The sequence below is a fragment of the Doryrhamphus excisus genome, chromosome 11 (assembly GCF_030265055.1).
Source record: "Doryrhamphus excisus isolate RoL2022-K1 chromosome 11, RoL_Dexc_1.0, whole genome shotgun sequence".
Classification (NCBI taxonomy): domain Eukaryota; kingdom Metazoa; phylum Chordata; class Actinopteri; order Syngnathiformes; family Syngnathidae; genus Doryrhamphus; species Doryrhamphus excisus.
Genome location: NC_080476.1, coordinates 15,794,502 through 15,808,797, shown reverse-complemented (window position 1 = coordinate 15,808,797; position 14,296 = coordinate 15,794,502). Strand labels below are relative to the sequence as shown.

At 37.3% G+C, this 14,296-nt stretch overlaps 1 protein-coding gene across 1 annotated transcript in view; it reads right to left on the bottom strand.

Annotated features, from left to right (window-relative positions):
* Positions 1-12,779, bottom strand: part of uvrag (UV radiation resistance associated gene) — a 66,753-nt gene extending 53,974 nt beyond the window's left edge. Inside the window, exons 1-7 of the mRNA XM_058086811.1 lie at positions 12,494-12,779; positions 7,961-8,078; positions 7,851-7,885; positions 6,195-6,356; positions 6,029-6,103; positions 5,881-5,966; positions 330-435 (exon numbers count right to left, since the gene is read on the bottom strand). Coding sequence (XP_057942794.1) covers positions 330-435; positions 5,881-5,966; positions 6,029-6,103; positions 6,195-6,356; positions 7,851-7,885; positions 7,961-8,078; positions 12,494-12,586 — 675 coding nt within the window. The 5' untranslated portion in view covers positions 12,587-12,779. The remainder of the gene's footprint in view (positions 1-329; positions 436-5,880; positions 5,967-6,028; positions 6,104-6,194; positions 6,357-7,850; positions 7,886-7,960; positions 8,079-12,493) is intronic.
* Positions 12,780-14,296: the final 1,517 nt, after the last annotated feature.

The window sequence follows — 14,296 nt, the reverse complement described above, 5'->3', positions numbered from 1 at the left end:
ATCTTAGATATGCTTTCTTGCGTTTGCTTTGTAGATACGACATGAGGGGGGAAACAAACAACGGAACCTGCTCAATTTTGACAGACGGAATACTTCTGGGTTTCAAACTCTCAGTCCACCCATCCAGGTGAAAAGAAACAATAACAGTTACGTGTCAACATCCACTTCATGTGGAGGAGATCCGAGCTCTAATCCTGTTGAGCTTTCCGGGACAGACGTCAGTGAACGGGGGCCCATCACTCAAAGAACTTGGCCAACTCATTTCCTCGCTACTGAAGATTTGCAATGAAGTCGCCGAGCTGTTAATGGAGATGAAAGTGGTTGCTTACCCGCACGGTGCATGTTGCAGTTGTTCTCAGTTTCTCCTCGATCTCCTTCCCGATCATCTGTACCGTTACCTGGGTCTGCTTGATGGCTCGCTGGGCTGTGTGGAGCCTGCAGGAAGACAATGGTTGCTTAGTGTCAATAAGCGTTTAGCCATTAAATAATGACATTTGCCACTTAACAGTTGATGCTATTTATAGTAACATGTAAAAAAAATGTAGTTAAATTGTGTTTTGGCGTTGCTGCGGGGGTGGGGGTTGTAAGAGCCAATCACGAGGGGATCTTAATGCCAGGTGACGTCTACAAATTGAGCCTCATTTTAAACATCAAGTCCTCAGGGGCCTTTTTCGAATTATGAATCTCGTGCAGTTGCATGTTTGATATAATAATCATAATCATAATATTTAATATTGTATTTATAATATTTATAATACATTTTCTTAAAAATATTTTAAATTATTTATACCGCTTATTTATTTAAATATTTGAATATTAAATAAATAATTGAATAAATATTTACATATTTATAATAATAATAAAAATATTTAGAATGAATTAAAAAAATTAAAATTAAATTAAAATTTATAATACTATTTATTATTATATTTATAATAATGATATTTATAATAATCAATTATTATTATTATTATTAATTCATTCATTCATTTTCTACCGCTTTTCCTCACAAGGGTCACGGGGGTGCTGGAGCCTATCCCAGCTGAGTAAAAAAAATTGGGAGTCAAAAATTGTCACTAAATTCATCACACAGCAACTTAACACTCAAATGATTCATTCGTACATTCATTCATTTTCTACCGCTTTTCCTCACAAGGGTCGCGGGAGTTGCTGGAGCCTATCCCAGCAAGAGAGGTGGGGTACACCCTGGACTGGTGGCCAGCCAATCACAGGGCACATATAGACAAACAACCATTCACACTCACATTCATACCTATGGACAATTTGGAGTCGCTAATTAACCTAGCATGTTTTTGGAATGTGGGAGGAAACCGGAGTCCGGAGAAAACCCACGCATGCACGGGGAGAACATGCAAACTCCACACAGAGATGGCCGAGGGTGGAATTGAACTCGGGTCTCCTAGCTGTGAGGTCTGCACGGTAACTATTATTATCATTATTATTATTATTATTATTATGAGTGGTATTGTCTCTCTGCAGCCAGAAAATATGCAGATGTAAGCAGAAGGAGAAGATGCCTTCAGTTAAGAATATAAACAATAAGATGAACATGCACCTCCATGCACCTCCTTCCCAGTTTTTGTTGAAGTGATCGCCACGCTAGAACGTGATGCGGCTTATCCACATCTCCCCTTTTCACGCAAGCTGCCCCCTTATCCTTCCTACGGTCTTTGCCTTAACGCCTGCCCATCAGAACCAGATCACACAAACGATGAGCCGAGGCGAGGACGGTGAAGATCTCATCCTCAGCAGCTTCGTCCTCCAGAGAACATCTTCTCACTCGCCGTGACAACTTTCCTTTTCCAATGCAGGAGAAATATCAAACAGCTGTGCTCGTGGGGGGATTTGCAGGAAGTTATGACTATGGCTGCGCACTCGACCCATGAAGACGATAATCATCAGGAAAACAAAAACATGAGCTCCTTTGACAGCGACACCAGATATGGGGTGTCTTGTGAAACGTCTACATTTGGTTTGGTTTGGGTTTTTTTTCATGAATGTCTCGTACGTTACATTTAATAGGGGCTTGTAGGTTCTTCCTTAGTTGACACGGTCAACGTCTGGTTGATCGGAACAACTTTTTATCTGTGGTGGTTCTAATTTATTTGTGGCGGCCCACAAATAAACCCTTCAATATGCAGTGGCACACACACAAATAAATAATAAATAATAAATAATAAATAATAAATAATAAATAATAAATAATAAATAATAAATAATAAATAATAAATAATAAATAATAAATAATAAATAATAAATAATAAATAATAAATAATAAATAATAAATAATAAATAATAAATAATAAACCCTGCCTCTAGCCTGAAGACAGCTGGGATAGGCTCCAGCACCCCCTGCTTATCGTGAGGATAAGCGGTAGAAAATATAATAAATAATAAATAACAAATAACAAATAACAAATAACAAATAATAAATAATAAATAATAAATAATAAATAATAAATAATAAATAATAAATAATAAATAATAAATAATAAATAATAAACCCCGCCTCTTGTCTGAAGACAGCTGGGATAGGCTCCAGCATCCCCACGACCCTTGTGAGGATAAGCGGTAGAAATAATAAATAATAAATAATAAATAATAAATAATAAATAATAAATAATAAATAATAAATAATAAATAATAAATAATAAATAATAAATAATAAATAATAAATAATAAATAATAAATAATAAACCCTGCCTCTCGTCTGAAGACAGCTGGGATAGGCTCCAGCACCCCTGCAACCCTCGTGAGGATAAGCGGTAGAAAAAATAAAAAATAAAAAATAAAAAATAAAAAATAAAAAATAAAAAATAAAAAATAAAAAATAAAAAATAAAAAATAAAAAATAAAAAATAAAAAATAAAAAATAAAAAATAAATACCAATGCAACCAATCTAAAGCCAGTAGTCCCTGGGTCGACCAAACGTGACAGACATGTTACAACTTACATCAATCACTGATAGAGAGGAGTAAGTCTACCTCCATAAAAACCTCGACATCTGGCCATTGCACTCAAAGGTCTTTCACAGCTGAGGGATTCCGAGATTGTGCACGCAGCATTTATCCAAGAGTTTATCTTTTCCAGTCACTAGTATAACCTCCACGCTGTTGTTTTACAGTAGAAATCCCTTTTACTGTTTAAACCAAGCAAACTGCTGTAGGAAGCAAAATATTTAACAATAATAAACAACCAGAGACGCAACTACAAAACTGTTTTCAGTTCAAACATTCCGTCTTGTGTCGATAATTGTGTGTGCGGCGCACACCCCCGGGGGCTAAAGAAAGCTTAGAAATAGGATTCTTTTATTTAGTCGGTGTTGTTTTTTAACCCAGAGTCAAAATGGCCTCCGGAGAAACAAAAAGCAAACCACTAAATACAGATGCTGAGAAGTGCTGACACTATTTGGTTGCACAGACAACAGATGCTGCTTGTAGGAGAGCATTAGCACCTCAACACGCTACGGGGGCACGACGAGAGCAGGCCTACGAGTGTGTTGGGAATGTATCCTTCACAGAAGGAACAAGGCAGCAGAGAAAACACATGGTTGATTTCGAAATATTGCACCATTCACTCACAAATGGTCCACGGGCCCAACTGTGGACATGCCTGTCCAAGTGTTGTGACGATAACCATGATAATGGTAATGGTTGAATTTCATTTGAACATGCATCAGATTACAATTGAATGCATCCCATAATCAGTTCACAGTTCCACATGTCCAAAAGGAGTAGGAAGAAGCAAAGTTTATTAAATCCTACCCCTCCATCTGGTACTTTTACAATCAGTAACTGTTACATTTGTTCACTTCCTGCTTTCCTAATATAGTTTAAATTGTTGTTTTGGGTTTTTTTTGTTTTTTTTTTTACATTTTTAAATTTTATTTTTACTACTATTTTTATTTGTACTCCGGTTTCCTCCCACGTTCCAAAAACATTCTATGTTAATTGGAAATGGTTTTATTTCATTTGAACATGCATCAGATTACAATTGAATGCATCACATAATCAGTTCACAGTTCCACATGTCCAAAAGGAGTAGGAAGAAGCAAAGTTTATTAAATCCTACCCCTCCATCTGGTACTTTTACAATCAGTAACTGTTACATTTGTTCACTTCCTGCTTTCCTAATATAGTTTAAATTGTTGTTTTGGGGTTTTTTTTGTTTTTTTTTTACATTTTTAAATTTTATTTTTACTACTATTTTTATTTGTACTCCGGTTTCCTCCCACGTTCCAAAAACATTCTATGTTAATTGGAAATGGTTTTATTTCATTTGAACATGCATCAGATTACAATTGAATGCATCACGTAATCAGTTCACCCCTCCATCTGGTACTTTTACAATCAGTAACTGTTACATTTGTTCACTTCCTGCTTTCCTAATATAGTTTAAGTTGTTTTTTTTGTTTTTTTAATTTTTACATTTTAACATTTTATTTTTACTACTATTTTTATTTGTACTCCGGTTTCCTCCCACGTTCCAAAAACATTCTATGTTAATTGGAAATGGTTTTATTTCATTTGAACATGCATCAGATTACAATTGAATGCATCACATAATCAGTTCACAGTTCCACATGTCCAAAAGGAGTAGGAAGAAGCAAAGCTTATTAAATCCTACCCCTCCATCTGGTACTTTTACAATCAGTAACTGTTACATTTGTGTCACTTCCTGCCTTTCTAATATAATTAAAGCTATAAATTAAAGTTTATAATTACTTTTTTTAATTTTATTAATTATAAATTTATTTTATAAATTTTTATTTATTTTAATTTTATTTTTATTATTTTAATTTTTTTTCCAACCGTAATATATAGTGCGACTTGTAGTCAGGAAAATACAGTACTAGTCCCATTTAGCGTACTGGCACCTTCCGTTACTGTCTTCCTGTTCTGAAGAACTCACCGATTTCGGATCAACAGTTTCCAATAAAAGTCTTGTAACACGTGGATTTGTTCGGGTCGTTGCCTCATTTTATTTTTTTAATTATTTATTTTATTTTTTTGTCACGTACCGAAGTACAAGGTGATATGACCATCCAATGACATAATGGGTACCATAGTAAGTGTCAATATAGTGAGATATATATATATATAGCACATCATGACTGGTTCAAGACTCTTCATCCTTGTATTTAGCAAACCATAGTAGGGTTCTGATAACAGCTGCCATGAGGAATAAAGACAGACCACCATTGCAATTGTGCTAGATTCTCTGGAATCCCACTGGGTGTTGAGAAAGGACCCGAATGGCAAAGGAAAGTGCAATAAATATATAAAATACACTTTTATACGTCACGTTGTCAGGTTTCCATTCAGATAAAACGTGACCACTTCAAAATAAAAGCAGTGGCAAAACCATGTGACACATCTAAATACCCTTATTTAACTCTAAAACCGTCGGAAAATGTTAGTGGAAACAGTCTTAATCACCTTAATGACAGGATGTTTGGCTTATTTTCTGACGCTACCTAAATAAATATGTGTCATTAACGTAGTACGTAATCACGCTACATTTAGAAGAGGGTATTCCTTGGGGAAGCCTCGTGGTTACTTAAAGTAGCGCTTATGTTTTATAGATGCAAAAAAAAAAACCTCATGTTTAGCAGCAGATGTCAATCCAGTCTGAATTGGTGGTTAATGCAAGAAAACCCAATAATAACTCTCTGGCACCCTCTAGTGGTCTGAAAATATATTGCTAGTGTAACTACAGTAGTTACTATCATAAAAAGAAAGCATTTTTTCGTATTTTAAGTGTTGCTAAGACTTGGAATTTGACTTTAATGATTCTATTGATAAGATAAGAACGTAGTGCATGATAGTGAGGACATATATCAACGGCAGCCATCTTACCTTAGCAGCGAGAAGACACTGTAGGAATTCCTGACTGAGCTTTGGTCAACCTGAAGCAGACTATTTTTCTTCCGCTCCGACTGGTCCTGTAACGGAAACGTGTCAACATTTCAGCGTGACAAAGACGTCATGTGACTAAACAATGTACCTTATGATCGAAGTCTGCTGCATAATAGCCATCGTTCAACCCAAATATGATCTCATTGGGATTCCTGGATCGTATCTGTTGGAAATGCAAAGCAGTTCAGGATCAGGAAAGAAATACCGACTCATCTTTGAGGAAATCCCGATGAGAATGTAAACTTTTTCTTGACCTGCTGTCCCGCGTATCTGACGCCGTCCAAGTTGACTTTCCATTCTATCAGGAGCTGGTACTGTTCTTCTTGTCCTCCCCAAATTCTCACCACGAAGCAAGACACCGAGGTATCCAAAAGGTCCGGCAACATACCAAAGTCCAGACTCCGCCAGGTAGGATTCTTTGAAAACACACAAATACATAAAAAGCATTAGTAACGCATCACTCATCATAATTTGATGTGAAATCAACTCAGGCTGCACGGTGGACAAGTGGTTAGCGCGCAGACCTCACAGCTAGGAGATCAGGGTTCAATCCCACCCTCGGCTATCTCTGCGTCGAGTTTGCATGTTTTTCTCCGGGTATTCCGGTTTCCTCTCACATTCAAAAACATTCTAGGTTAATTAGCGACTCCAAATTGTCCATAGGTATGAATGTGAGTGTGAATGGTTGTTTGTCTATATGTGCCCTGTGATTGGCTGGCCACCAGTCCAGGGTGTACAAGACTGCTGGGATAGGCTCCAGCACCCCCGCGACCCTCGTGAGGAAAAGCGGTAGAAAATGAATGAATGAATAAAATCAACTTTATTCATCACACAACATATTAAAGTCAACTTGATAATTTTCAGGTTTGATATTTTATTGTTTGTGAAACCCATTTGACTTTCTTTGTATAAAATGTGGCGGCACGGCGGTCGAGTGGTTAGCGTGCAGACCTCACAGCTAGGAGACCAGGGTTCAATTCCACCCTCGGAAAACTCTGTGTGGAGTTTGCATGTTCTCCCCGTGCATGCGTGGGTTTTCTCCGGGTACTCCGGTTTCCTCCCACGTTCCAAAAACATGCTAGGTTAATTAGCGACTCTAAATTGTCCATAGGTATGAATGTGAGTGTGAATGGTTGTTTGTCTATATGTGCCCTGTGATTGGCTGGCCACCAGTCCAAGGTCTACCCCGCCTCTCGCCCAAAGACAGCTGGGATAGGCTCCAGCACCCCCCGCAACCCTCGTGAGGAAAAGCGGTAGAAAATGAATGAATGAATGAAATCAACTTTATTCATCACGCAACATATTAAAGTCAACTTGATAATTTTCAGTGGATTGCCATGAGCATGCATTTGTTTTCCTCGCCTCCTGTCGAGTGAGTCTGGACTCAGCTCCACCTGAATAGCAGCCATGGCTAATCAAACGCAAACCAGGAAACGGCATGAAAACCAGTGGTTGTCTTATATTGTGCATCCTGTGGCATCACGTAGTGCTCATTACACATGAAATTACATCAAGAGCTATATAACTATATAATAAAATTATACATAATATCCATAAAACTGACAAAAGTCCCGACTTCCTGTGGTGCCGTGCACCGTCTCGCCTCATGGTGGCACTGCAGAGCATGCCTGAAACCAGCTTAGGTCAGCGCATGCCTCACCGGAAACTGGGCTGACCACAATATGTGGAGCTGCCTCGGCCTTGCATGGGTGCAGAGGGTGTCCACAGTAGTGTGGAAGTGGATAATATGGCTGAGGAGTCGAGAAGTAACAGTTGGGGTCTTTAGCGTAAGCGAGACTGACATACTAAGTCGTTACATCACATTTGATATTTTATTGTTGGTGAAACCCATTTGACTTTCTTTGTATAAATTGTACAAAAGACTGGAAAAAGACAAAAAAAATACTTACCAGTGAGTCACGTATGACTTCACTCTTGTAAAAATCTAAAAAGACATAAAAAAGATGGATTAAATTAGATTGATAGCATATAATAAAAAAATGCAAATAGTGACACCAACCACTAGATATCCGCTCTCCTATGCAGAGGTGCAGAGTGAAGTATGTGTCCAGCAGGGGGGAACCATTCTTATTGACAATGTTTCTTGCAGCAATGCTCCGGAGATGACGCAATCGTCTCTGTTGAACAGAAAAAAAAAGAGAAAGTGTGCAAAGAGTAGCAAACATAAAGCAGTTGTTGTACCAAATTAACGACACAGTGGCCTGATTGTGTCCTCGGACACATAAAACAGAGAGGACACAGTTCAAACAATTAACGCATGACATATTCATGGTGAGAACTATAAAGCACGGGTAATCACATGAGAGATTTAAGCACGGAAGCATCACGGATTTTTACAATTAACACGTTAAATACCAGCCATTTTTCCATAGACAAATCGTTTCACTAACAGACATTTTAGATGACATCTTTTATGTTCTTTAGTAATCAGGGGTAGATCATACCGGAGGTAAGTTTCAGGAAAATATCAGTTCCCAACTAAAAAAAAAAAAAAACACTGACAAAAATATTTTGTAATATTGTGACAGCTCAAATATCTAAACATCGAAGTAATAGTTTATTCATTCGTTCATTTTCTACCTATTTGGAGTCGCCAATTAACCTAGCATGTTTTTGGACTCGACTCGATCGCCGTGCAGCCCAGTAATAAAATTATTTTTCATATTTAAAAAATGTAATAAAAATATGTAAACTAATAGAAATCAAAATACATCTAAATTAATATTTTAAGTATTTTTTTTAATTATTATATATGTAATGTGTGTGGTTTTTTTACATTTATTTCTTGCCAATATTCATTCATTCATTCATTCATTTTCTACCACTTATCCTTAGGAGGTGGGGTACACCCTGGACTGGTGGCCAGCCAATCACAGGGCACATATAGACAAACAACCATTCACACTCACATTCATACCTATGGACAATTTGGAGTCGCCAATTAACCTAGCATGTTTTTTTGGAATGTGGGAGGAAACCGGAGTACCCGGAGAAAATCCTACGCATGCACAGAGAGAACATGCAAATTCCACACAGAGATGGCCGAGTGTGGGATTGAACTCTGGTCTCCTAGCTGTGAGATCTGCGCGCTAACCACTAGACCGCCATGCCGCCCAGTAATAAAATTATTTTTCATATTTAAAAAATGTAATAAAAATATGAAAAACTAATACAAATCAAAACACATCTAAATTAATATTTTAAGTCATTTTTAAAATTATTATATATGTAATGTCAGTGGGGGTTTTTTTACATTTATTTTTTTGCCAATATTTACAATTTTCCCACTAGGAACCAAACTACTGTATATGTGAGCATACGTGTACGCGGGTTCTATAAATATATGGAACCTTCTGCACGCTACACTCCTCCAAGTTCTCCCACTTCCTGTCATGTGTGATGCTTCATTGAAATGATCCCTGTCGAACTCTTATCAAATTCACTGAGGCAAGGTTTATTGACGAAAAACCGATATAGTCCAACTCTCTATTTTCCGATACCAATATCGATACCAATATGTGTAATATGAGATACAGTATATCCAGTAGTGGAATGATCGTTTTTCGTGATTGGGAAAAAAAAAACAAATACCGATATCGCATTTTTATGCTGATGTCGGGCCGATAATTATCAGTATCGGACATCCCTGATTTAAAGCTATTCTTACACATAATAATAACACTGTTAAACCGATGTCCAAATACTTCCACGTGATTGGATTTAGACTCACAAAAATGTAGCATGTCACCGCTTTGGGCAAACTGTGTTACAATGGGGCACCCCCGCCCCGCCCCCCTCCCAGACCAGACCAGCAGCCCCCCCCCCCCCCCCCCCCCCCCCAGTTGCATGCCTGTAGCCATACTGGGATTAAATGGAAGTCATGGGATTGCCTATACGATTAAAAGCCTCAGACACAAGAACGCTGATTGTTCCACAAAGGGACTTTCAACCTCTCCTTCAAAACCCTTAGCACACATGAATGAACGTGAAAACCAGGCAGACAAAAACAGTCGTGACTTTGTCGTAGATGATTTTACATCATGCAAGCCAAGCATCAAAGAAATCTACAGGTACGGATGCGGATACCAAGTCGATATCAGCACAAATCGTATACTTTTGTTGGTTATTTTATGTGGAATGTTAGGGAAAGACTTGATCAAATGATCATTTGATCATAAATCAGTTCTACAGAAAAGCATGTGACATGAAATCCAAGTCACGGCAAATGCTAAGGATTTTTATTTCTTGACAGCACTTAATTCAAATTAACGTTTGAGTTGACGCGACAGTACTTTTATCTCCAAGGCATTATGCTAGCTAGCAAAGGCATGTGGGAAATGAACTTAATAGCGCTTTCCGAGCTTTAGGCTAGTCCGGGCAACTGGGGGTTCTAACATGATCAGGGGACAACCGAGACCCGAACCAGCAACCTTCAGGTTGGGAGAAAACCACTCTTCCACCTGAGCCGTATTCAAGTTGAATGGCTGATTAACAACAATGGTACATCCCAATCCAAGAAATTTAAACCATGCAAACCAGGATCGTTTAAATTCAAACCACTTGTGGGACATCTGACTCCGAAACAGATAAGACCACGTCTTGGTTATGTAGTCTTTAAAATCAGAAATATGTCTATTTCATGGAAATGAACCATAAACAATTCATAATATGTGTCAGTGGGGACTGTTCCAAATTGACTGCAGTTGCAAAGCCAATAGAATTGCTAAGTAGGTGACACAATAAAGTTGGCAATAAAATGCATCATGTGGTGCCGTGCGTGGCATGATGCAAAGTTCAGCAGGACAGTTCGATAAAGTCTTATTGTGGGAATTTGACGATGACTGCCAGGCGGTCATAAACATCAAATGTGGCGAAAATTATGTTATTTTCACCGCAGGATATCAATACTGTTTGGGTTTTTTTTGTCTCATAAACACATTGTTAACTGTCTGTTAATGTAGCTTGTCCTTACAGCTCCATACAATACCTGGGAATAAGAAGACGAAGCATGAGGGACTTTAAAAAAAAAAAAGAAGCGACAGAAGAAATTTCATTCTGAACATTTTGTTTTGTTTTGTTTTTGGTCGCGTAACGACGTGCTAATATATTGTGACCAATTATGCGAACTAAACAACACAAATGTGCCTCAATTATGTTATCATACAAATTATGCTATTTCCACCGCAGGATATCAATACTATTTTGTTTTTTTTTTTGTCTCATAAACACATTGTTAACTATCTGTTAATGTAGCTTGTCCTTACAGCTCCATACAGTAGATGCAACGCACATGGGAATAAGAAGATGCAGCATGAGAGACATTTTTTTTAAAAAGTGACAGAATAAATTTCATTTGTAGTTCCAAACATTTATGTTTTGTTTTTCATTTTTGGTCTCACACACTCACGCTCCTCTCTTATACAGCGTCTATTACAATAACGTGCTAATGAATTGTGACCAATTATGCGAACTAAACAACACAAACAACACAAATGTGCATCAATTATGATATTATACAAATTATGTTATTTCCACCGCAGGATATCAATACTATTTTTTGGGGCTCATAAACACATTAACTGTCTGTTCCATACAGTAGATGCAACACACCTCATACGCACCTGGGAATAAGAAGACAAAGCATGAGGGACATTTAAAAAAACAAAAAGAAGCGACAGAAGAAATTTCATTTGTAGTTCCAAACATTTTTGTTTTGTTTTTTTCACACAATGTTACTCCTCTCTTCTACAGTGTGTATTACAATTATTATAAATTATTATTATCGATTTCTGCTGAAATCATGCAGGTGTATGCACTTAAAGTACCATTCTATGTGTTCTGTATTGCTGCTGGTTTTGTTGTGATGATTAGCTGTATTTGTTGAGTTTTATATCATATATTTTTACTTTTCTGTTCAACTTGCAGTAAAAAAAGGCATTGTTTTTGGACCTAATTTCCCTTTTTTTAAACCGGAAAACATGCAAACGGTACCAAACACTAGCCGTTTCCTGCCTGAGTGGAGCCAAATGCTGATGCTTCATAACAGTCGTTTTCGGTGTAAATGAATGGAAAATGAACGGTCAGCTAATTTCAAACAAATGTGGTAAATTATGACAGGTTAGCACAACGTCATACGAACGTCAACAATAGTGTCGTTGTGTTATTCCACTACAATGACAAACTAATAGGCAAACTATTACCTAGTCGTGACATATGCCACCTTTTCCTTCAGTTGACATGTCACATGGGAATACAAAGTTTACAAGATGTATGAAATGTGCTTCTAAGACTAGGAACGATGACAATAGACACGTTTAGAAAAGGAAGACGTGTCGAATATTTACTATTAAGGTCAATTGATTTGTTGATAAAGTGTACGGTGTAGCCAGCTAGCATGCTAGCTGCTAGCTCGTCTGACAGGCCCGCTTGGGCGGAAGTGACACTACAAACTGCTGCAACAAACACACAGGTGATATTCTGTTCCGTTTCATGTTTTCCTATGTCATGTTGCGTTCACGTGTTTCGTGCTCACCTGCTGGGACGTGAGCTCGACGTGCAAAGCTCGGGATGATGAAGCTCCAGAGTTGGCAGGGACGGCAAGAACCCGACCGCTGATGGAGCTCATCCTCCCGTCGGCATCTATAGCGGGCTGCACCTCAATCAACTAAACATCCCATCATCGACAGGCACAGATACGTGGCTTTCTGATTTCCGGTGTGCAAGAAAACGTCACACAATGCTGAGTTAGCAATAAAGAGCGACAACAGCTGTCAGCTAACGGCACGTAAACAAAGTAAAGGCTCTTTCGCTACACTTGACTCCGGTTTACTGTGAGACGCCTACAATCTGATTGGATGAAACCTAAATCAATCACAAAAAAGGCGGTGCTGAGAACTCAAAGGCAGCGACGTTATTGGTGTTGTTTTCTGTCATTCATCTTGAGTGGGCCGTCTTATGTTTAAATCTGTCAAAGCAGCACAATACAAGGAAGTAGTGCTCGAACAGCATGACTAACAGTTGTTTTTTTTATTTTAAAAATTACTGTTGTATATTTGTTTTATATATTTTTTATATTTTTTTTTCCAAAAACAACTGCAACCAAAGGAGTGCTCAGGTGGGGGCATTTTAATTTTTTTTTAATCATATGAAAATCGCTGTGTTGAATAGAGTTGTACCTGTGCAGATGAGACTATTGTCATGATTAACAGAATCCCCAATATTTAGCTAATTTATTTATAATGGAGCCAAATAATATTTGTATTGATCCCCATAAGCAAATTGTGCATTCCTATATAGTAAATATATAAACTAATAAATTCATAAGTGCTAACTGATTTCACTCTTGAAGATGAAACTGTTAAATAAATAAAAATAAAATAAGAAAATAAATAAAAATAAATTTCACAATGCCTTTTTAAAGTAATTGTAAAACATTGTCTGTCCTCTAAAGGGCGCCAACTGCTGTTGTTGGCTTTCATTGCTATTGTCGGCCTCCACAGAGTATAGGAAAAGGGCCGGAAAAGTATATTTTATAAGCTTTTTATTAAATCTGAGCTGGTTCATTTATTAGTTTTCCTTGCAATATGGTCTGTACCAACCAGCATTCTTTTTTTTTAATTTTTATACTTTGACACTCACATGACACTCACTCACTCATGACATACAAATTTCCTTCTGAAAATATACAAAAGTTTAATTTAAATGTCTTTTACATCATACAAACAGGTCTTGCATTTTGCGTGCATTTCTTGAATTACATGAATTACACGGCTTTTCCATATTGACAATTGTGAAGAAACCAAAGGATATTCATCTCCAAATAATCAGAACGGACAAGCCATGGATGCAAGCCATGACATTATGAATTATATTTATATTTAGAATATATCAGTGACAATAGAATACAAATAAGGCTTTAAGAAATACAATCTTTTTTTGCGATTATCACCCGCAGCATGTTCACAAAATGAACAACCCTTAAACCTTAAATCATCATCAAACACCAACACGTGTATCCAATAATAATATCCTCTCGACGTCAAAAAAAAAAAACTTGAGGGTATGAGGCTGTACTTTTTTTTTACTGCATAGACAAAACACACTTGGACCAATTGGCTTGTCTCATTTGTTTCTTGTGATAAAAAAAAAAAACAAACCCAGAAGTTAACTGAAAAAAGACCAAGTGCATCAGAAATATTACAAGACAAGCAATGGAACAGGTTCCTTGCCTTATATGCAGAATACAATTAATACTTTATGGCATTAAAAATCATATGCAGACAAGTATTGCACTTTCATCACTGAACCCACATTTCCTTACAGTGGAACATACATG